The 22,136-nt window shown below is 53.9% G+C and overlaps 1 protein-coding gene across 4 annotated transcripts in view; it reads left to right on the top strand.

Moving 5' to 3' along the window:
• The window catches only part of FBLN1 (fibulin 1), a 117,191-nt gene that overhangs the window by 18,468 nt on the left and 76,587 nt on the right, over positions 1–22,136 (top strand). The window contains exon 1 of one of the 4 annotated variants that reach the window (XM_077914118.1): positions 15,287–15,520. The exons of the other annotated variants lie outside the window; for them this stretch is intronic. Coding sequence (XP_077770244.1) covers positions 15,445–15,520 — 76 coding nt within the window. The 5' untranslated portion in view covers positions 15,287–15,444. Of the gene's footprint in view, positions 1–15,286; positions 15,521–22,136 lie in introns of those variants that run through there. 4 annotated transcript variants of the gene reach the window in all.

Here is a 22,136-nt window from a genome sequence, read left to right as displayed (position 1 = left end):
GCCCTGCTCTTGAAGACAGACGACTGTGTCCCGTCATCATCAGGACCAGAAACGATCAAAGAGAAACATAATGAAATAGGCTCACACTCCGTTTTTAAAGGCAAGGAAATCTATCGTATGTGCTGACAATCTCTCCATTCGAAATTGTCAAAATAAAAAACAAGCTTGTCGCCCGAAGGGAGCAGCGTCAAACCCAGGGATAGCGGCTCATGTGGGAAAGCCAGTTCTTTCCCAAACACCCTCGATCACTGAGTGGTTAACTGTGCGGTGTTTTTCAAGGGAGGTTGGGAGGTTCTGGGACAGCACAGAGGTCACACTGGCAGCCTGGCCCCTCCCTTGGGGTCTCAGAGGCGATGTCACTACTTTGAAACGATTTTTTTTTTTTTTTTGATCGGCTCTAAAGTCTTACGAATTGTGGATCACCATGAACAAATTCTGACTCGGGTCTCGAAAGTAGGGGTCGTGTCTGGACGGGCTGTTTCATTTTTCTATTAACGTTTAAAAAATATATTTCGCATTTTCCCTGGCTCAGAGGGAAGTCATAAGATCTCAGAATTGCCAACAGATGCTCGCTTTCTAGAATGTGAGCGTGTGGGGAAGTTTTATTAAAGTGATTTTCGTGTGCAGAAAAAGATTAGGCATGTATAAAACCTGCCATAAAATATATGCTCATTCTCTGGGGGGATGTCTCAGATTCGATTCCAGGGTTCAGTCATCCATAGATGATGATGGCCTTTAATATATGCGCATATTTTTTTTCCATTTTTGGCTTTGGGCTTGTTTTTTTGTTTGTTTGTTTGGCCTATGTCCCCCCTGTGACTTCAAATGGCTAAAACTCAAACCTGGGAAACTGGCATTTGAGATTAGGCATAGAATTGTGAGACTGTATACCTCCCAATTTTCTCATGCGTTTGGATGGCCTCAGCTCCAATGTTCTTGCACGCCAGTAACGAACATGTGCTGGGAGCAGAGCAGGTTGTTAAAAGTGCTTGCCAAATGCACTTCTAAAGCTAACCCCATTAGGGGAAAAAAAGAAATAGCATTACAGCATATTGGCTTGAAAGCAGTTTACCCCATGGTTGGCCCCCAAATGTTTCTCATTAAGGATCTTCCCCCAAGGGCAGGCCCAGGACTCGTTTCTACCTAATTTCCAGCCTCGAGTTCAGTGTCCAACAGTGTTAGGTGCTCAGTCAACATCGGCTAAAATGGACTCTTTGAAAATGTTCAACACCAAGAGGTGTGTTAAATGGACAGGTCCCCATGGAGTGTGATCCATGCCTCTGGGCAAAGGACACCATACTGCCTTTCATTTTTTTTTTTTTTAAGATTTTGTTTATTTGAGAGAGAGAGAGAGAGAGAGTGAGTGGGAGGGAGAGGGAGAGAAAATCTGAAGCAGAGTCTGCACAGGGCGCAGAGCCCGACGAGGAGCTCCATCCCACAACTTTAAGCCGAAACCAAGAATTGGATGCTTGCTTAACTGACTGAGCCATCCAGGCACCCCTGCCTTTCATTTTCTTCTTTTTTTTTAAGACTTTATTTTTATTTATTCATGAGACACACACACAGAGAGGCAGAGACACAGGCAGAGGGAGAAGCAGGCTCCTTGCAGGGAGCCCGATGGGGACTCGAACCCAGGACTCCGGGATTGCGCCCTGAGCCAAAGGCTGATGCTCAACCGCTGACCTGCTCAAAGGCATCCCTGTCTTTCATTTTCAACTATAACTTTTGGAACTCTGAGCAGACAGGGCCTTAAAATCCAAAAAGCTGCTTTGCTTGAAGGGAGGGATTCCAGAGAGGGAAGGAAGAGAGCTCTGATGCTGCCACGTTCCTGGGTAGTGTCTGCACCCCACTCCCCTTGCCTCTGTCAGGACTTGCTGGGGGGCGACTGACTCCCAGGAGAAGTCTGGGGTAATCCTGAAGGACAGGAACCTTGCCTTCTGGGAGGCCCTGGGCGGTGGGCTGGAGGCCGTCCGGAAGCCGGGGCAGGGAGGCTTCTCTCTAGAACGTCCTCTGTTTCTCGGGTCGGTGGTTCTCACCTCTTCTTCAGGACTCCAGTCGGATGTCCCATCTGTGGGGGGACCGCACAGCCCCAGACTGGGTCATCTGTCTCCTCTCCTCGTCTCCACCTGCCATGGACAAATCTCTAGGGACAGCAATCCTCTGCTTCACTCCGGCCTGTGAGCCCCTCTGGGAGCAACCACATCTTCGTGTTTCTGGGATGAGCCTGGGCATTCTTCATGTCCCCACTGCTCCTTCCTCGGCCATCCTCACTGCTCGGGGTTGTTGGGAAGATAACGTTTTTCCCCTCCCCTTACTCCCACTCGAAGCTGCTTTTGAGATTTTTATTTACGTTTGTTTTTCAACAGTTGGGCCATCCTGTGCTTAGAATATGGTTTTTCTTTGTGCTTCTCCTGTTTGGGGTAAACTGAGCTCCTTGAACCTGGGGGTTGACAAGATTCTTCCCCTTGCTTTTGGGAAATCCTTGGCCATCATCTCAGTATTGCTCTGCCCCTCCCTTTTTTTCTGGAGCTACAATTACATGTATGTTAGACCTTTTGACTTCATCCCATAAGTCTTTTAACCTTTGTATTTTTAAAAATCTATTCTTTCTAGGTTTTGGTTTACATACTTTTTACTGACTGGTTCATCTCTCCTGTGTTGTGCTATGCCTAACCCATTGTTAAGCCTTTCCATCAAACACTTAATATCTCAACTTGAGAATGTCCACCTGTTTATTTGCTTCTTCCTCTCTAAAGATTCCATTTATGTTGTCACTGTTGTTGAAAATCTACCTTTTGTTATTTGGCCCACATTTTTCTTTATTTCCTTTGGCATTGTTATTTTCAATCCTGTTGTCTAGTTTCAGTATCTGCATCAAGTCTGGTAGTGCATCCTTTGCCCATGCTTTCTCTTTATTTTTTTCACTCTTTTCTGTGTCTTGTGAGTTTTTTTAAAGAGTTTATTTATTTGTTCATGAGAGACACAGAGAGAGAGGCAGAGACACAGGCAGAGGGAGAAGCAGGCTCCCTACCAGGAGCCCGATGTGGGACTTGATCCCAAGACCCCAGGATCACTCCCTGAGCCGAAGGCGGATGCTCCACCACTGAGCCATTCAGGTGCACCTACTTACTTTAATTTTTAAAAAATAGAAAGAAAATATCTCCTACATAGTTTATCCACATATTTACCTTTTAAAAAATATCATACTTGGGGCATCTGGGTAGCTCAGTTGGTTGAGCATCTGATTCTTGATTACAGCTCAGGTCATGATCTCGGGGTCCTGGGATTAAGCCCCTTGTCAGGCTCTGCACTGGGCTTGGAGCTCAGCGGGGAGTCTGTTGAGGATTCCCTCTCTCCCTCTCCCTCTCTGCCCCTTCCCCTCCTTGTGTTGCCTCTCTCTATAAAATAAATAATATTTAAAAAAAAATAATTCTCTATCTCCCTCTGTCCCCCTATCATACTTATGTGAGAAAAGCCTAAATATACAATCATATCTATGCCATGACTCCAACTATAAAAATCCACCATAAAATGAACGAGAACTGGAAAGGAACGTGAAAAATAAGCCTAATGGGTTGGGGTGGTGGGAGTGTCTGTTTTTCTCTGTACTTTTGATTTCCTTTAATGTGATTAAAATGTGGCTTACGGAATTGTTTAAAATATCGTTTTGGAAACAAGGCTTGGGGATGTGGCTCTGCCTGAGGTCTGCTTGCCCGGCAGTGTCCCAGGTTCTTGTAAATGGGCCACCGCCCCTCGGCTTTATTCGTTCTGAGTCACCCGAGGTGATCCCTGCTCTTCCAGAGAAACCCCACGCTTCATCTGACCCCTGGCTTCCTCCTCACTGAGACTCTTTTAAAAGCGGGGGACAATTAACCATATTGACCTGAGTCTCCCATTCATTTTCTGGTGCTTTAGCTCTGGACTCAGAGCCTGGAGAGCTGGGGAGAGGGGAGCAGCAGGCTCGGCCTATGGCTGGTTGCACAGCACCTGGTGAGCCCCTGGCCTTCCTGAGCCCCTGCTTCTCCACCTGTAAAGTGGGCACAATATTCTTACCTCACAGGATGATTTGAGGACTCCAGGCCACGCTGTGTACGGCTTGCCAGAGCTTAGCTAAGTCTGCCTTTGAGCCATGGAGTCGACAGGTGGGAACAGATGGCAGGCACAGAGGCTCAGGTCACCAGCAGAGGGACACAGGCATGGCCAAGCCACGCTGGGCTGGTCTGATTAGACACACGAGCTAGGCCCATTCATTCATTCCCCACCTTTCCACAGGACACTAAATGTAGCTCAATGCAGGACAAATGTGCACTTTGCCCGGGCAAGCTCTGAGCCAGAGGCCCAGATGAACAAAAGGCCACCCTGCCCTGTGGTGCGAGAGATGGGTGCGTGGTCCACCCCAGTCTGGGCTGGTGAGTGTGAGGTTCAGGGGAGCGGGACCGCGGAGGCGCATCCCACCCTTCTGCCACAGACCACCCTACTGCACCCGACGTCAACCCTGAAATCCCAGGAGGGAGTTGAAGGTGTTTGGGGTCTGAAACATGAGAGCATGTAAAATGTGGTCATAAATGAAGTCAGCCTTGTAAATTGTGAAATCCCAAACACAGGCCGACTCCTTCCATGTCAGGGTAAACACTGCACATTTTATATTAAGACTGAGACTAACACCAAAGATAAGGTCGGAGCCCATCCCGCGGTGGGGTACAACGCCCCATGTCAGATGCACCTCCCGGATGGTGAAGCTTCTGCATGTGGTCAGGGCGGGTCAGCAGGGCACTGCCAAGACGCCTTCCCACACGCCTCTCCTTAGACTGCCCCCCGGGGACTTGGGGACAGTTGGGGGCACTTTAGAAGGATGAGGATGGCTTTGCCAGGATGGGAGGGCTTTCCCAGGTGAGGGCATGGGCAGCCCCAGGCAAAGGAAGTCTATCTCATATCTGAATGGAAATTCTGTGTCCCCACCTGTCGCCCCCGCCGTGCCAGCTCCAGGGAGGTAGGCAGGGTTTTGTCTGTTTGGTTCACTTCTGCATCTACAACAGCACCTGGCACATAATAGTTGTGCAATAAAATACCTGTTGAGCAAATGGGTGCATGAGCAATCCGCTGAGTGTGCCGACAGGAGCGGCTGAAGATAAAAACTGGAGGAAACAGGCAGGACCTCGCGTGGCAGCCTGAGGTCCTGGATGTCGTCCTGCAGACGGTGGGGGGGCCAGCGGGGGTGCAACAAGATCCCCGGGTATTGCCCAACTGCCCAGGCGCAGTTGGGATGGGGGCAGGTGTGGGGCCGCCGGACCCCAGGCAGGGTCACAGCCACAGCCACAACCATGGCAGCCCGCCAGGAGCACCCAGGGCCTTGGCTGACTCTTGCTGTGAAGTGTGTGTGCGTGCAAGGCTTCTCCTGGCCACACTGCCATGTGGCCACGTGGAGGCAAGAGGACGGGGAAGTGAACGGCAGCAAAGCCAAGGGGCGGGAGGGAGGGTGAGGGCCAAGCAGACAAGAGCAAGACCCCAAGGGAGGGCCGCCTGGTGCCCGGGGAGGAGGGCGTCGCGCCACCATGCCGACCTCTGTTGAGTGGCCCCCTCCCAGTCTGCAGGGTTCTAGAAAGACCATATGAGCTGATGAGCCCACCCCCCACCCCCCCGCCCCGTGCCATGACACTGGCCCTTGGTCACGGCTCCATAAAGATACACTGGGATATTGCAAAATGCGACGGAAATGCCAGGCCACCCGGGGAGGCCAAGGCCTCTGTCCAAACCTTTGCTGTGCTCCAAGTCTTCACCCTCTTCCCTGGTCAGGCTTCAGGGACCTCCACGAGGTCTTCTAAGATCAGCGCTCCCCACACATCCTTCTCCTCCCCTCCTTCTTCTTCTCCATCACAGCTGACACTCATCGGACAGGCTCCCTGTGCCATGCTCATGTCCAGAAGCCTCATGCGTGTGACCCTCCTTAATCCCCCCAACACCAGTATGAGTGTGATGCCAATATCCTTTATTATAAAGAAGCCACTGCAGCTCAGAGAGGATAAGTGACTTGCCTAAGGCCACCCGGCCAGTCACTGGTAGAAGCAGCATTGAAACAGAGGCTGTGAGGACAACGCTTGCTCATAGCCATCAGGAGGACTTGCCGGGTGCGAGACGGGTGAGTCAAGACAGGAGAGTGTGGTCTCGAACACTGGTGCTCTATGTGTATAGAGGGAATCCTGAAGGTTTTTCCTTCGGGGTTAGCTTCACACGCTTGTCTCCACCCAGGAGACCAGGGGCCGAGGTTCTTGAGAGCCAGGCCCACACCCCACTTGCCCAAATTCACCACGCCCTCTCCTCCCGTGTTTCCTCCTTTCCTTGCACACCTGCCATGCTTCTGTGAGCAGCCCTGAGCCACCCCTCCCTGCAGCCTGCCCCTTGCCAGGCCTCCCACGCCTCTCCCTGGTTCTGAAATGGCTGCTGTAGGTCTCCCCCAGACCACGAGTGCCCCGAGAGTGGTCCTGGCACAGGTCTGTGCTCAGCGTTTGCAGAGTGAATGAATCCCATGCAACGTGGATTGATTCTGAAGTGGCCCTGGGATTGGAGGGACTAGATGGAGAGTTGGTTTTTGCTACAGAATCACTGTGGACTCTCAGGGCATGTCCCCTCGCCCGTGTGAGCCTCAGTTTTCTCATCTGTACAATGGGGACAATTTGAGGAAAAGAGGGTTGAAAGCATTTGATAAACTGAATTGGGGTGTGGTGGTAAGAAGGGGTGATGGCAGTTCCCAAGCCAGCTCCAGGGAAGGGCTGCTGGGCCCACTCCTTGCTAAGACGAGAGACACTCTCACAGCTACGTGGATGTTTCTCAATCACGAGTCGATACAAAAGACTGTTGCGTTCCTTTTAGGAAAACACTACCTGCGGAGACTTCTGGCACTGACCACTTGGTTTAGTGAGTTTGCTCTGGTTGCAGAGACCCCGGCCACCCATCCCCCCTACACGCACAGCTGGAACCTAGTGGGGAGCTTTGGGCCTTTAATTAGAACCATTTGTCCTTCCAGCAAACGGCAGGTGACTCGGCCAGCTTAGAGAGAGATGCTCATTGGAGCAGCATGTGCCCTTTGAGCCATTCGTCTGACTTCTGGGAATCTGTCCTAAAGAAATAATCCCGAATATGAAAAGCCTCATGAGCAAATAAACGGTCTTTGGAGTATTCCTTATATCAGCAAAGAAACTGGAATTAACTCAAATATCCAATAGGGGAATGAGTTGTTTCCCCAACTGGTTGGCGTTTTATTGCCCACCGAGGAGGAATGGCTGTAGAGGCTTTGTAGCCACACAGAGCATGTTTATGATAGAATGTTAATTAAAGAAATTGGGTTACAAAACTATGTACCCTGAGATGAGCTATGTAAACTATGCATACGAAATACGGGAAACAAATGCACCACAGTTCTACTTGTGTCAGGAGGGTGGGATCGTGGATAATTTTTTTTGCTCCATTTTCCTGGTTTTCTGCAATGTGGTTATAGTTAAAAGTATATTATAAACTAAGGAGTCAAAACAAAGAAACAATGGCTGGTTTTCCTGGGGTGGAGATAGAACTCCTGACTTTGTAAAAATAAGTTCTGCAGAACCACTGGCATGGCTTAGTTTAGATTTTATTTTTCTTCAGTGAAACAGTAATGCACGTGGAGGATAGAAAAATATTCAGTGCAGAAAGATCGAGGAATGCCACCATCCTAATGGAATGGCATTTTTTTCTTCCAATATCGCTCCATATTTATATATATTTTAACAAAGCCTAGTGTATTATATACAATATAAATATACAAGTTTAAATTCTGCTTTAATTTTTAAAAAAGATTTTATTTATTTATTTGAGAGAGAGCAAGAGAGCACAAGCAGGGGGAGCGGCCGAGGGAGAGAGAGAGGGAGTAGCAGATTCCCCGCTGAGCAGGGAGCTGGGCAGATGGACATGGGGCTCGACCCATCAGGTCATGATCACAGGGTCCTGGGATCAAGCCCCACATCCAGCTCCCTGCTCAGTGGGGGAGCCTGCTTCTCCTTCCTCCTCTGCCGCTCCCCCTACTTGCATTCTCTGGCTCTCTCTCTTTCTCTCTGTCAAATAAATAAATAAAATCTTAACAAAACAAAACAAAAAACCCCAAGCATCTCCGTTGCCACAGTCTTCATCTTTGTAAATTTAAAGAGTTACATGATATTTCATAGCGGAGATTTGTCGCAGATGGACTTAACTCGCTGTCTCCTACACCCTAGTTGTTAGGTTTCCATTTACGCTCATGTTTCTATTATAAAGCTCATGGCCATGAAATATAATTGCACATGATGTGCATAGAGTTGTGCAGACTGGATACGTAAAATCTTACCGCTTTCCTTTATATTGGCAGCAACAAAGTAGAAGCCACGATGGAAAACATATTCCATTTGGAATGTCAATCAAACATACAAAGCCCTTTGAACTAAAGAAGTAAGGATGTTGTAAGATTTTTTCCTTCCAAAAAATGCAACATGTTAATAAAGGATGCAGTTGTCCAAGAGGAGGGAGTCGAGCGGGGTGTGATTCCCACGGTGCCCACAACATCCTGCCCGTTGGCTGCTCTCGGGGCGCTAACATACCCTCCTTTCCCTCTACTCTTTCTCTATACATACGACCTTGTCTTTGCTGAACTCAAGCCCGCTGTCTTGCATTCGCTATGAACCCAAGTTCCTCCCATCAGAGGCAACCAAAGTCACACTCAGGTGTTACATTCAGACACGCCGTGACATCAGAGCCACTCTTCCCACTGCCACCGCTCTTAGCGGGATGCCCATTCCTCCTCCTCGTCACAAGCCCAAGTGTCTATCAGGACTCTCAGTTGCCACCAGCTCTGGTCGATATAAATGGAAAGAAGTTCATTGCAACGGTCCTGGACAGCCTGCGGAATGATCAGGAACAGCACAGACCAAGCCTAGAAGCTGGGCTAGACCAGGGACATCTGGAGGGAAGCCAGGCCACAGCCAAATTCAGGCCACAAAGCCAGTCAGGTGATGTCACCGCCACCCACCGCGGAGCCCCTCAATGCCACGCTTGCTCTGCTGCCAGCACAGAGCCCAGAAATTCCACATTCTTGCTGCTGCTGCTTCTGTCAACAAAAGGGATTTGCCACCAACCAAGCCTCTTTCCATTACCAGCTCCCACTACAAAGTCTGGGGCGGGTGTGGGTGGTTAGCCCCCCTCGGTCACGAGCCAGCACCCCGGTTTCAAGGAGAAGGATGAGCTTAGGCTCCGTAGCGGGAAGAGAGCAGGTCTGCCTCGTAGGGCTCTTCGGTGGGGTCTTCCTCCAACAAAGGGGGAGCACATGGTCGATATTGTTGTAACCCTGCAACCCAGACTAACAGGGAGGCTTCGAGATCCCCATTCTGAAGCAATGTCTCTGGCAAACAACGAAAGACACGTGGATCTGTGCTGGAACAAGCAAAAACCCCAACAAAAGGCAATCCAAGTTTCCACCACTGTCCCCAAAGCATCGGGGCAGCTTCTCCAGAACCCAATCAGTTTAACAAGATTTTATTTATTTATTCATGAGAGACACAGAGAGAGAAAGAGGCAGAGACACAGGCAGAGGGAGAAGCAGGCTCCATGCAGGGAGCCTGACGTGGGACTTGATCCGGGTCTCTAGGATCAGGCCCTGGGCTGAAGTTGACACTAAACCGCTGAGCCACCCAGGCTGCCCCAGATCCTCTCATTTTTGTTAAAATAAAATTACATCTGCTTCAGCATGTAAAGCTTCCTGCCTGCCACCCCCCCACCCCCGCCCACAACCGAACCACAGGAGCTCCGTGCTTTTAATCTTTTTGACTATCATTCTTCCCTCTTCCACTTAACTACTTTTAGGACAGCCCAAATACCTTGCCTGGTCCCCCAAAGACAAAATCTCCTTGGCTTTTCTGTTCGCTGGACTTCTTTCCACTTTGGGGGGCACTGCAGCTCCAGTCTTCAAAGCAGAGCACAGCCCCTCAGGACCTATGTGTTACCATATAAAATTAATGATTATGGTTTCATGTGAATTTGCCTTGATCATGCTGATCCACAGAGTCCCAGGACAGCTGAGGTTCTAGAATTTTCTGAAACGTTGTATGCTCCCCCTTCTCCTTCGCCCTCCCTGGCTCCAGTGTCCATTTACGACGTCCCAAGACCATGACAAATACCACCTCTTCCTCACCCCTCTCTCTCTCCCTGTAGCAGTCTGCTAAAGCTGCATAACAAAGCACCCCAGACTGTGTGGTTTGAGCAACAGAAATATATTCTCTCACGGTTCCAGAGCCTAGACCCCTGGGACCAAGACGTGAGCAGGGTTGGCTTCTCCTGAGGCCTCTCTCTTGGAGATGGCCTTCCTCTCATGTCTGCACATGGTCATCCCTCTGTAAGTGCTCCTGTACTAATCTCGTCTTATAAAGACCCCACTCTTAATGGATTGAGGACTGCCCTAATGACCTTGTCTTACCTTACTTACCTTTTTAAAGGCCCACCTCCAAATATGCTCACAATGGAAAGGTACTGGGACTTAGAACTTCAACAGATGCAGATTATGGGGGGCGGGGGAGACCCTAATTCAGCGCCCAACACTAGCCGACCACCTGGCACTGTGCCGGGCGGGCACGGTGGGGTAGTTAGGCACACCTGGGCGGCCTCCCAGCCCTGCTGCTGGTCCGCATGAAGCTGGCAGCTTCCTCCACGATTGTGCCTCGCTCGCTGTGAAATAGGGGTCACACAATGGGGGACACGCCTTCCTCTTGGTTGGCCGTGTGAGTGAAATCAGGTCGAAGGCCTGAGGCTCGCCAGGGCACTGGACGTGTGGAAATTAATATTGTGAGGAGGTGTCATAGGGGACAGAGAAGCATAAGAAGCCCTGGTCAGGGGCTTCCCTGGTCATGGCCTTCCCTGATGACCCAGAGTTGTCACCAGACGTGGAGGCACCCAGCGTGGGCCTCTCCAAGAGCGGTCACTACCCTGACCGTGAGAGCAAACACGCATCCAGGAGAACCTTGATTTGGTGCCCCGCCGCGTGGGAGTTCAGGAGAGAGGTGTTTGCTGGGGGCCCCGGGGAGGCCGGGGGTCCTCCGTATCTTGTGTGTCATTATTGATTGTTTACGTATATTTGGCATAATTGGGTATCTCTGATTTTCTGCAGCCTCATCGAGGGGAAAGGACTGGTTTCTCATTTGTCGCTCTAGTCACGCCATTGCCCCTAGGACCTTCCCAGTAAGGAACAGACCCCAGGGTGAGAGTGGAGAAGGGACCCAGAGAAGCCAGGGAGGGGACCCAGGGGTGCAGGTGGTCAAATGGCAGCAGGAGCCTGAGGAGAACAGAGCCCAGGGAGCCACACGGGGTGTCAGGGGCTCTGCCATCTTCCAGGCCCGGAAGGGTGGGGGTGCCAAGGGCAGCCAGTGGTTCCAGGGCGGGGCACCCCTGCAGGAACCACAGGAGGCTTGTCCTCCAGAGTCAGGGCAGCGCCAGAGCCATTTGTTTTCTGACTTGGAGAAAAACAGTCCACATGTGCCAACAATGATCTTTCAAACAAACGGAGAGCAATTTGTTATGGGCGGTGGGGAGCATTGAGTCCTCTGGCTTCTCTGCGATGACGGGAGAAAGCTGGGCTGTCACAGTGGGACATGACAAATGGCTTCCTGCTTGGAGCAGAATCTGGGGTGGGGGTGTCATCCTACCCCGGCCCGGGGGGGGGGGGGCGGCTGTCAGGTGGAGGGGGGACTACCTGGTCCCTAATCTCCTCAGTGGAACCTCTCTGAAGACCAGTCCCATCTTCTGCAAACCGCACGCAACATCCTGCTTCTCAAGTTTTTTGACTTCTACATAGAGATCCAGAGGGAAAATGGTTAGAACTTAGGGCCAGAAGAAGCTCGTCTCTCCTGATGAAAGGGTGCACGTTCTTTGGTCACAAAACAGGAGTTGTTTAAGTGCTCATAATTTAAATTTTACTTTGCTTGCCCAAAAGTTACTTTGGTTGTCAAGTTTAGGTAGGTATAGGGATTATACACTCCAGGTTTCTGGTACAATTATTCTTTCTGTTGCAACTGTTTCCAAAAAAGAAAAAGAAAGAAAGAAAGAAAGAAAGAAAGAAAATTTAAATAAGAAAATTTTCACTAGTAAACACAATATCCAATTTCTTTTAGTTCCCTTTTGATCTTTAGCTACATGAATATAGCTTTTCTAGGGTTGTAATTGCAGGCTCACACTCACACTCAATTTTGTTTTTGTTTTTTTTTTTGCTGCTTTTGTTTTGTTTTGTTTGTTATTTTTACATAATATTAGTTCACAAAGATCATATTTCCACTGGGGCATCCTATTCAGTCTTTTCCACAATGGTGCAATATTCTCCGGAACCACGGAATATCGGTAGAGTTGAATCTAATCCTATGCACCATAAATAGGCTATTGTCGGACATTGCATTTTTTTCTAGATCGCTCACTATAATAAACAATTGTGTTATTACAAAAACAAATGAGCAAAGGTTATGAAAGAAGTCACGAAGAAAAGAAATACAAATGGCTAATAAGCCCATGAAACATGTTCAAGCTCTGGGGTGATACATCAGACGATGATTGATGATATATTGAAACAGCAAGACGCCCCGCGCTCTTGCCCGTGGACAGAGCCCAAATTAAACAAAGATGTTGCTCAGTGCTGGAGCTGTGGTGGAGAGACTCCGGGCTTGGCTGTGTCCCTCCCATTCACAGGGATGTGAATCGGTCCATGTCTGGGGGCAGCAATTGGTCTCCTAGGGCACCCTCTTCTAGGCTAGATGCTGAGCCTACAACATGCAGGTTTCTTTTTAAAAAAGATTTTATTTATTTATTCATGAGAGACACAGAGAGAGGCAGAGACACAGGCAGAGGGAGAAGCAGGCTCCATGCAAGGAGCCCGATGTAGGACTTGATCCCAGGACCCCGGGATCACTGCCCAAGTGGAAGGTAGAGGCTCAACCGCTGAGCCACCCAGGTGTCCCAAACACGGGGGTTTCACTCATTCATTAAACACTCCCCCCTGACCCCCCAATTTAAATGCCCTAAATGTCCAGTCCCCAGGGGAGTGGTGAAGCACTATTCAGGGGTCCGGTGAAGCACTATTCAGGGGAGTGGTGAAGCAAACACGTGTCCGGTGTTCACACTATTCACTCACTAGATGTATAATAAAGGTTTCTTAATACGACAGGGAAATGTTTGTGCTACAGTGTTGGGTGACACACCGAACCTTGATACAAGTCGCTCTCAGACCAGCCCAAGACTGGGACTCAGCCAGCCTGGTTTCAAGTCCTGGCACTGCCCATCACCTAGTTGTGAGCATTTGACCGGTGACCTCGCCTCTCCGAGCCTCGGTTTCCTCATCTGCAGAAGGTGAGCACTAAAGTCTCCTAAGGCTGTCGTGGTAACAAAACAACTTGTCGTGTGCACGGCACATGCTGCACCTTCTCTGAACTATAAACTCTCTCCGGGGTCCTCTTATCCTCCCATGCCTTAAAAAAGAACGAAAACAAAAACAGAAGCACAAATCTTCAATGTGTCTCCAGCTCAGAGCTCCCCACCCACTCCCGTCTAAGTGCCTGCGGGACCCTGCCACGCGCGTGTGCCTCGGACACTGCCCACCACTCAGTCCTGCCGAGTGGCCCAGGGCAGGGAACCCTGCTCATTTGTCAAAGGCCAATCCCAAGCCACCTCTTTTGGGAGGGGTCCTTAGCCTAGGAATTGGCAAGTGACCCCCCTTTCGGGAGCATTCTTAGGCTCTCTGCAAACCTCCAACTTAGGTTGGAGGCATCAGTGAAGACGTGCATTTGCTGCCTTTTTGTTTTTTATTTTTGACTCAAACATTCATTTAGGAAAGAGCAGAGCCTGAGCGAACAGCTGGATGAACTGTCACATGGTGAACCCAACCTTGTAACCAACGCCAGGATTTACAAAACAGATCCCAACCAGGCCCCCCAAAGGCCCCCTTGTGCTCCCCAAGGACCATCACTCTCCTGACTTCTAAGCTGTTCTCGTCCTTCACATAGACGGATCATGTAGAATGTTCTCTAGTGTGTGCCTCCATGGCTGCCCTGTGTCTGTCAGGCCCATTCTTGCTGCAAGAACCCCTCAGCACCCACTTCTCAGAGCTGTGTGGCCCTGGGAGGTGCCACTGCCCCAGGATGTTTTCATTCTAGTGCTGGGGATGTCTGGCAGTTCCTAATTAGAAGCTGTTCTGAATAGTGCTCGTGCTGTTATCAACACCCTACTACCTGACTTGCCATGCACACTTAAACCTGTGTGCATTTTTGCTGGGTGTGAACGTGGGAGTGGGGTGACCGGATCAGGGGGTCCATACATTCAACTGAGTGGTGTTCTCATGGCTTTCCTCTCATCGCTCCACACCTTCGCTTGCGCTAGTTTTTTGTTCTTTTTTAACACAAATGCATTTATGGTCCTACCGGACTAATGCTCCTTGGGTCACCACTGCCTGGTTGTAGCCATGAATTCCCACACAAAGAGGTCACTCCTGCAGGCCCAGCCCAAAGGCTGCTTCCTCTCCTTCCTCTCTGCAAGTCCAATCTCTTCCTCTGCGCTTGGGGGGTGGGGAGGGCTCCTGGGTTCAACGCGTTCCCCTGGGGTTGGGATGCTGCTGCGAGTTCCTCTGGCCCGACGGGCGGCCTCATGAGGGCAGAACCAGGTGGCAGGACGGCAGGACGCAGCTGGGGCAGCCGGGGGGCTTGCAGGCCGCGGGGGCATCCGTGAGCGCAGCGCGGCCCAGGGCGGGAAGCGACCACTCGGGGGTGCGGGGCTTTGCTCCGGGAGCCCTCCTCCCCCTGCCTCCGAGGGACACCGTCCTGTGTCCCCCCCAGAAGGCGCCTGACCCCTGGGGACCCCTCGCCACCTTGGTCCCCGACTCCCCCCACCGCCTCCCTTTCCGCGGAGCGGGGAGGAGCTAACCTTTGGTACCCAGCGCGCCCCTGGGCGGGCGGGTGGGGAAGGGATCGGGTTTCACCGGCGCCGAGGGGGGGAGGGGAGGGGAGGGGAGGGGAGGGAGAGGGGGAGGGCGGCCGGGATGGGGTGCCCCCCTCCTCGGCTCCCACCGGGGAGAGGTTTGGGGGTCCCCGCTCCCGCCCCCGGCCGTGGCCCCGCGCGCCCCTCGGGGGCCGGGGTGGCGGGGGTGGCGGGGGCCCGCGGGGGGGGGGGCGGGCCGGGAGGAGGGGAGGGGGGGAGGGAGGGGGAGGGAGGGGGAGGGAGGGGGGGAGGGCCGGCACCCGGCGCCCCGCGGCCCCGCCCCCGCCGCGCCCTCCTCGGGGCGGGATAATTGAACGGCGCGGCCGGGGCGCAGCGTTGGCTGCGGAGGCCCGGCCGGAGCGTGGAAGCCAGCAGCCCGCCCCGCGCCCCGCGCCCCGCGCCCCGCGCCCCGCCTTTGTCCGCCGCCGCCCGCCGCCCGCCGGCCCCATGGAGCGCGCCGCGCCGAGGACCGTCCCGCTGCCGCTGCTGCTGCTCGGCGGCCTCTCGCTGCTGGCGGCCCGAGGTAGGGGCGCCCCAGCCCGCGGCCCCGCTCTCCCGCGAGCCCCGAGCCCCGAGCCCCGAGCCCCGAGCCCCGAGCCCGGAGCGGTGGGAGTGTTGGGCCGGGCCGTCCTGGGTGCTGCGCGCCGGCCGCGCCCTCCCCGCGCCCCACTCCGGGCTCTGGTCCCAATCGCCGTGACCTGGGCCACTTGTTTTAAAGAAGCCGTTTCCTCCTCCCGGACCCATCCTCCTTCTCCTGCCCCCCGCCCCCCCCCGCCGAGTGCCCACCCATCTTCCCACCGGGGCGACGTTGGGAGGTTAGGGAGAAGCCCTAGCTGGTGGTTGTGAGCCCCTGGGTGCCCTGCTCTGCGGTCCGAGCGCCCTGCGCATCTGCTCGGCCGCCCCCACCTCCACCTCTCCGTAGGGGCTGTTGTACCCAGCTCGTTGGTGAGAAAACTGAGACCCGGGACAGTAGTTTGTCCAGGGGACAAAGCCAGTCATGGGTTAGGGGGTGGGCTTGAAAAATCAGAAAGGAAGAGCGCAGTCTGCAGATTTTTATGGTGATAGCCAGTGTGGAGAAACCTCTGCCTGCCCTCCTGGGACATAGAGGGCCTCAAGACCGGGGCTGGGCAAGGCTACACACAGCTGGGGCTGGGGACAGGCCACTGCCAGACCCACCCACCCAGGGCAAGGGGCCAGAGTGCTGCGACCAGGACTGGCAGCGTGGGGATGGCCCTTGGCCCTTCTTTCCCCCTTTATCCTCAAGGCCCAGCTCCTGGGGGTGGGGGTGGGGTGGCCACTGGGCCCTGTGGATTAGAGCCACAGTGGGTGAGCCCGAGCCATGGCCTCTGACCTCTCTGCTGACCTGTGACTCATCACTCATTAGTCAGGCCTCCCTGCCTGGAGGCTTTGTTCTTCCTGGGGCCAGGCCCAGACAAGAGCCCTGACCACCTTCACAATCCCAGATGCTTTATCTCGTGCTTAGTTTTGTTTCTTTGCAAGTCTTCTGTGACCACCCTCCTGCTTGGTCAGAAGGTCACCGGGGAGAGGTTGGGGGCAGAAGGCAGAGCCCTGCAGGGGTTTCTTGGCTTGCTCACTGCTTGCAGTAGGTCCAGGAGCTCTGGCTCTGGGGAGTGGGGCATCTCATGGGGGACATGGCATGGGAGGCACAGGGCTCCAGCTTGGCAGAGAGCCATTCTGCACCCCCCACACACACACACTCTGGGCTCACAGGAGGCTTGTTGAAAGAGATGGTGCCTGAGCAGGAGCTGGTCAGGCAGGCAGAGGGAGGAGGGGCATTTATCACAGTGGCTGGAGTGAAAGCCCCAGGGGGGCTCCCTTTGGAGGCCACACAAGACTCTTGTTGGAAGTAGAAAGGGCCCCAGGGCCCCTGTGTTTTTTACAGACGGGTAACTGAGGCAGGCCCAGCGAGAAGGCATGGTAGAGAGAACTCTCTCAAGCCTGAGTGCCCCCATCCCCCACCACGGTGCTGTCCTGCCCACTGTGTGAGCAAGTTCCTCTGTGGCCTGGTGGGGGCCTGGCGGGGTCTGCCTCGGAAGGACTCAGGCTGGAGGGGTTCCCATCTTCTTTATCCAGAAGGCCCCTGACTTCAGGCCTCTGTGCTAAAGGAGACCTGCTAAGTGCACACCCAGGCTGGCGTGGCCTTCTGTTTCTTTTGGGGTGGCCCCCTCTTTTGAGTTTGGCATGGGCTGGGGAGAGGGAGCTGGAGCTCGTGGGTCTGTGTCTGGAAGCCTGGAAGCTGTCAGGTTCCCTGCGGTGACACAGTTCCCCCCCCCCCCCAAGGGCCATGGGGGGCACGAGGAAATGTCATTGGAACCAGTCACGGGGAAAGGCCATCCTGTGGGGAGCCCTGTAGCTGAACCTCCCTTGGCCTGGCCCCCACGATGCAACAGGGCACTGGTCTTCCGTGCCAAGGGACAGTGCCGAGCCACCGCCTGTCCCGTGTCTGTCTGTCCTGTTGGGCTTTGCCGATGGCGGGGTGGGAGGGAGTGGAGAGGAGGAGGGCATTTGGGAGAGACAGCCGCGCTTTCTCCAAGACTTTCTTGGCCTCTGGCTGCAGCGGGCAGCGTTTCCGACTGATTACAGAGCAAGGCAAGGCGCTGGGAGGGAGAACAAAGACGGGAGAGGGCTTGGCTTGGAAGCACATGGCCTGCGCCGCTGCTGGAACTTTCCCAGGCTGGTGGTGGGGGCTGGACAGGCTGGAGTGGGGGTGCTGCTGGAGTGCTGAATGCGTAGAGAAGAGACTTGGGGTCCCCCAGGGTGGGGGGCAGCCCTGCATCCTCTCGTGTGGGGGTGTCCAGGTGACACCTTCTCCTGGCACTGCCTGGGACCCCCCCGCCTCCCTAGTGCAGGACCCCGTTTGCCACCCCTTCTGGACAGTGGTGTGCGGGGCCAGGGGGGATGCGAAAGCCTGGCTCCCTCATCTTGGGGTCCCAGCGGGCCGGCACGAGCTTCTGTGGGCCGGGAAACAACTTTGCCTGTATCCGGTGGTTTTCTCATTTGTAAAATGAAGATAACAGAAACCTTCTTCCTGGCCTGCCCTGGGGACTGAGGGAGAGATGGGGGGGGGGGCCCTGCTCGCCGAGGCAGCCGGATTAGTATCACCTGGTATTTGCGTGGCCCCCTCCCTGGGTAAGACAGGGTCCTTTCCCCACAGAGAGCTCTGAAAGTCCTACTGAATTCCCCGGGACGGCTTGGATCCAGCAGCTGTCGAGAGCCAGAGCCAGAGCTGTGCTGGGGAAGGGGACGCCGGTGGCCTGGGCCAGCCTCCTCCAGCATCCGTGCACTGGGTATCTGCTCTATGCCGGACGCTGTTCTAGATCGTGGGGAGACGGCCAGGAAGAGTTGAGGCCTGGCCCTTCTGCCCGAGGGGCTCCCACCCCGCTGGAGGGCCAAGAGTCAACAGGTCATTAGGAACCAACCCCATAGGCCGAGAGTCAGGGAAGAGTCAGGGAAGATCTCCCGAAGGACACAGCCTGCAACTGGCAGGTGTAGGAGGAGCTGACTGGGTTTCTGGGAAGCATGGCCAGGAGGATGGTGCTCCGGGCGGAGGGAAGCACACGGGTAAACACCCAGAAGGCGACAGGGCACATGGACACATGTCCTCTTCCCTCCGGTTCCTTTGAAGGCAGGACTCTGAGCAGTGGGCACAGTGGGTGGCACAGCCTTGCGGATAAAGTCACACGAAAACAGGCCCACTAGTATCCCAGCCATCTCGCCAGTGTGTTTGATACAAGGAAAGCCTCGCCTTTGCAGCACATCACATTGTAACAATTTGATTAATAAAAGCTTTTACAGACTCCAGTGTCCTTGTAAGGACCTCAGATGTGGCCACCTAACCAAACGGGGACACCCATGATGTCAACTTTCCTGGGATTGGAGACCCTTTGGCCTGGAGGGGGCTTGGCGATGAGAGGGTGTGGCGGGGAGGCTGGTGAGGTCATCGGCCCAAAGTCACAGCGGGCTGGGCGCTGTAGACTGGCCCTCGTCCTCCTGGGCCGCCTCCGTTAGCCCTCGGGCTGGTCCTCACAAGACTCTGGGTCAGGATGGAGTCAGGTGCCTGTTGTTCCAGCTGCCTGCGTGTTATCAAGAGGTGGGGGTGGGCCCTCAAAGGAGGTGAGGAGACTGGTCCCAATTCCGAATGTGATCGATCCCATGCTCTCTTCTTCTGTTTCCTGAAGTACGGAGAACACACCCTGCTCTGGGAAATTATTATAATTGACCTATTTTTACATTAGTCTCTTTTAGTCCTCTCAACAATCCTATGAGGAAGGTGCTGTCCTTATTTTCATTTTAGGGACATATAAACGAAGGCCCAGGGCAGTTAAGTAACTTGCCTGGGAAACCCAGTGGTGAATGGAGGGCTGGGATGTAGGACCCCCGCTCCTGACTGCTCGGCCGTCTTGCCTTAAACCTAACGGTGGGGGGTGGGGACAAAGCGGGTGGGACAGTACTTGAATCCCATACACAAGTGCATGTGTGACGGGGTCCTGAGGAAGAACAGGTGTTTCCCATACATGGGAACCATAGAACCCTTGCGGGGCTCGTGGCTGGCTTGGTGTAGGACATGATCCCCGAGGTGACGGCACCTGTCTTATTTCAGGTTAGTGGACAAGCCTGTCCTGCCTGTTCTGTCCTGGGAAGCCAGTGGCCGTGGTGGTGGAGGGCTGTTTGCTCCGGTACCCAGCCCAGGGTCTGGCCATAGACCTGCCTCTCCCTTGGATGTGGCCCAAGTCAGGCCCTCCTTGCTGCCATCTCAGGGTGGGCTCAGGAGCCCCCAAGGAACCTATGTTGGCCATGCTCCCCCTGCTTCAGGGGGAGGCGGTGCACGCAGGGATGGATGCCTCTGGCCACAGGACGCTGGGTGAGGTCTTGAACTGTCCACAGGGTAGAAAATCGCCCCTTTCCTGGCATCTTTATAAAGGAAAATATTCTTGGCTGGTCCTGGGTTCCAGACACAACAGGGCGGGCCCGACATCTGGAGAGGACGGCCCTGGAAATTGTTTAGGTCATTTTCCTGCTTAATCTGGCCCCAGGCTTGCCAAGCGATCCAGCCAGAGGGCTCCGCTGACACGGCCAGTGCCGGGAGTAGGGACGCTGGACTCCCGCCCACCCTGTTGCTGACTCTGGGGGGACCCACCTGCCAAGGGCCCGGGTTACTGCTCCTGAGAGCCAGGGGCCGAGCCTTCTTTTCTGCACATTGGCGGGTCTGTGATGTGTATAGTTCCCTGCACTGCCAGCCTCGGGCCACTCAGGGGGGACACCACGCAGCTGGCAGTCTGGGCCCTTTAGGGGATCCAGAGAACCAGCCTTGGGGGCTGATGGGAGCCCGGGATGGGCTTTATGGTGGGCATTTGAGGAGAATGTGGGAAGAACAGTTTGCCTATCAGCCCATGGAAGCCACAGGTCAGCTGGTCCACTCCTTGTATAGGTGGGGGAACAGGCCTAGGAGGAGAAGGGAGGTGATAAGTGGTGTCATGAATCCGCTCAGTTCTTGTCAGCAGATGTTTCCTGAGTGTCCCTCATGAGCTTGGCCTGGCCCCTGAGGAGCTCTTCATAATGCCTCTATCATTTGTCAGTTCTCAGCAAGCTCAAGGCCCCAGGACACGGGACAGACACGGTCCCTGCCTCGTGGAGCTTGTGTGCTCTGTGTGTCTCATGTGGCTCCAGAACAAATGACTGCAAACTGAGCAGCTTAGAGCAACAGAGGCCTAGCCTCTCACCGTCCCGGCGGCCACAAGTCAGATATTACGGTGTCTGCAGGGCTTTGTTCTCCACCAAGGCTCTGGGCGGGGGGTGGGGGGGGTGTCCATCCTTGCCTCTCCCAGCTCCTGGGGGCTCTTGGTGTGCCTGGGCTCGTGGGTCCCTCTTTCTTCACGTTGCTTTTTCTTCCACCGTGTGTCTCTTCTAAGGATACTTGTCATGGGATTTGGGGTCACCCACATGATCCAGGAGGATCTCATCTTGAGATATTTATTTATTTTTTTACGATTTTATTCAGTTATTCATGAGAGACACAGAGAGAGGGAGAGACACAGGCAGAGGGAGAAGCAGGCTCCCTGTCGGGAGCCTGATGCAGGGCTCAATCCCAGGACACCGGGATCACGCCTTGAGCTGAAGGCAGACGCTCAACCGCTGAGCCACTCAGGTGCCCTCATCTTGAGATCCTAATTACACCTGCAAAGACCCTTAATCCAAATAAAGCCACATTCCAGGGTTAGGACGTGGATATATCATTTTAGGGGCCACCGTTTAAGGCATCGCACATACTAACAGCAAACCCAGAAACACATGCCCTCCCAGGGCTGTATCAGTAGGAATCAGTGCTGCAATGACCCTGACATGCCATGACGAGGACAGCAGACAAAGGTGCCTCTCAAGTGGGTGGATGGGGAGGTGATACCTAGCTGAGGTGTGAGTGGTGGGGAGCTGTCTGCAAAGACCTGAGAACAGCATTTGGACAAAAGGAGCAGCTAGCCCAAGGCCCCAGGTGGGATCAGATGTATTGGAGGGACCAGAGGGGAGTGTGTGCCCCTGGGAAAGAGTGGCGGGGAGCAGAGGGTGGCCGAGATGGGAGGGTCTTAAAAACTAGGATGCAGACTGTGGGTTTTATCCAAAGTGAACTAGGAAGTTGCTGGAGGATTTGAAGCAGAGAAGTGACACTGACTCAGGTTTCTAGAAGTCATCTGGACTGCTGCTTGGTGAGTGGACGATGGGCAGACAAGGGGGGGTCAGAATAAGCCAGTGTGGGGGCTTCTGCAGGGTCCCCGGCTAAAGCTGCCCTGGGTGGAGTGATAGTCAAGGGGCTGCTGGGAAGTGCAAAGATCTAGGGTGCCTGGTAGCTCCAGTGGACAGGACTTGCATGGGATGAGCATGGAGGGTGAGGGAGAAGGATGGTTCAGGCTGACCCCGTTACTGTGGTGTGAGCAGAAGGGTGGGTGGTGGTTGCTAATAACTGAGCTGGAGATATGCTTCTGATTTTGACACGATGTCTCTCTGCAACCCACTCCTGTCATTTCCCCCCCATTATCCATGAAGGGGGATGTGAAGCGACCAAGGCCCAAAGAGGCCAAGTCGCACACCTGTGTTGCTGTGTGGAGCCACCAGGATTCAAACCTGGA

This window comes from Canis aureus, chromosome 11 (assembly GCF_053574225.1).
Source record: "Canis aureus isolate CA01 chromosome 11, VMU_Caureus_v.1.0, whole genome shotgun sequence".
Classification (NCBI taxonomy): Eukaryota; Metazoa; Chordata; class Mammalia; order Carnivora; family Canidae; genus Canis; species Canis aureus.
The sequence above is the reverse complement of the archived record's forward strand: the minus strand, read 5'-3'. Positions and strand labels throughout refer to the sequence as shown.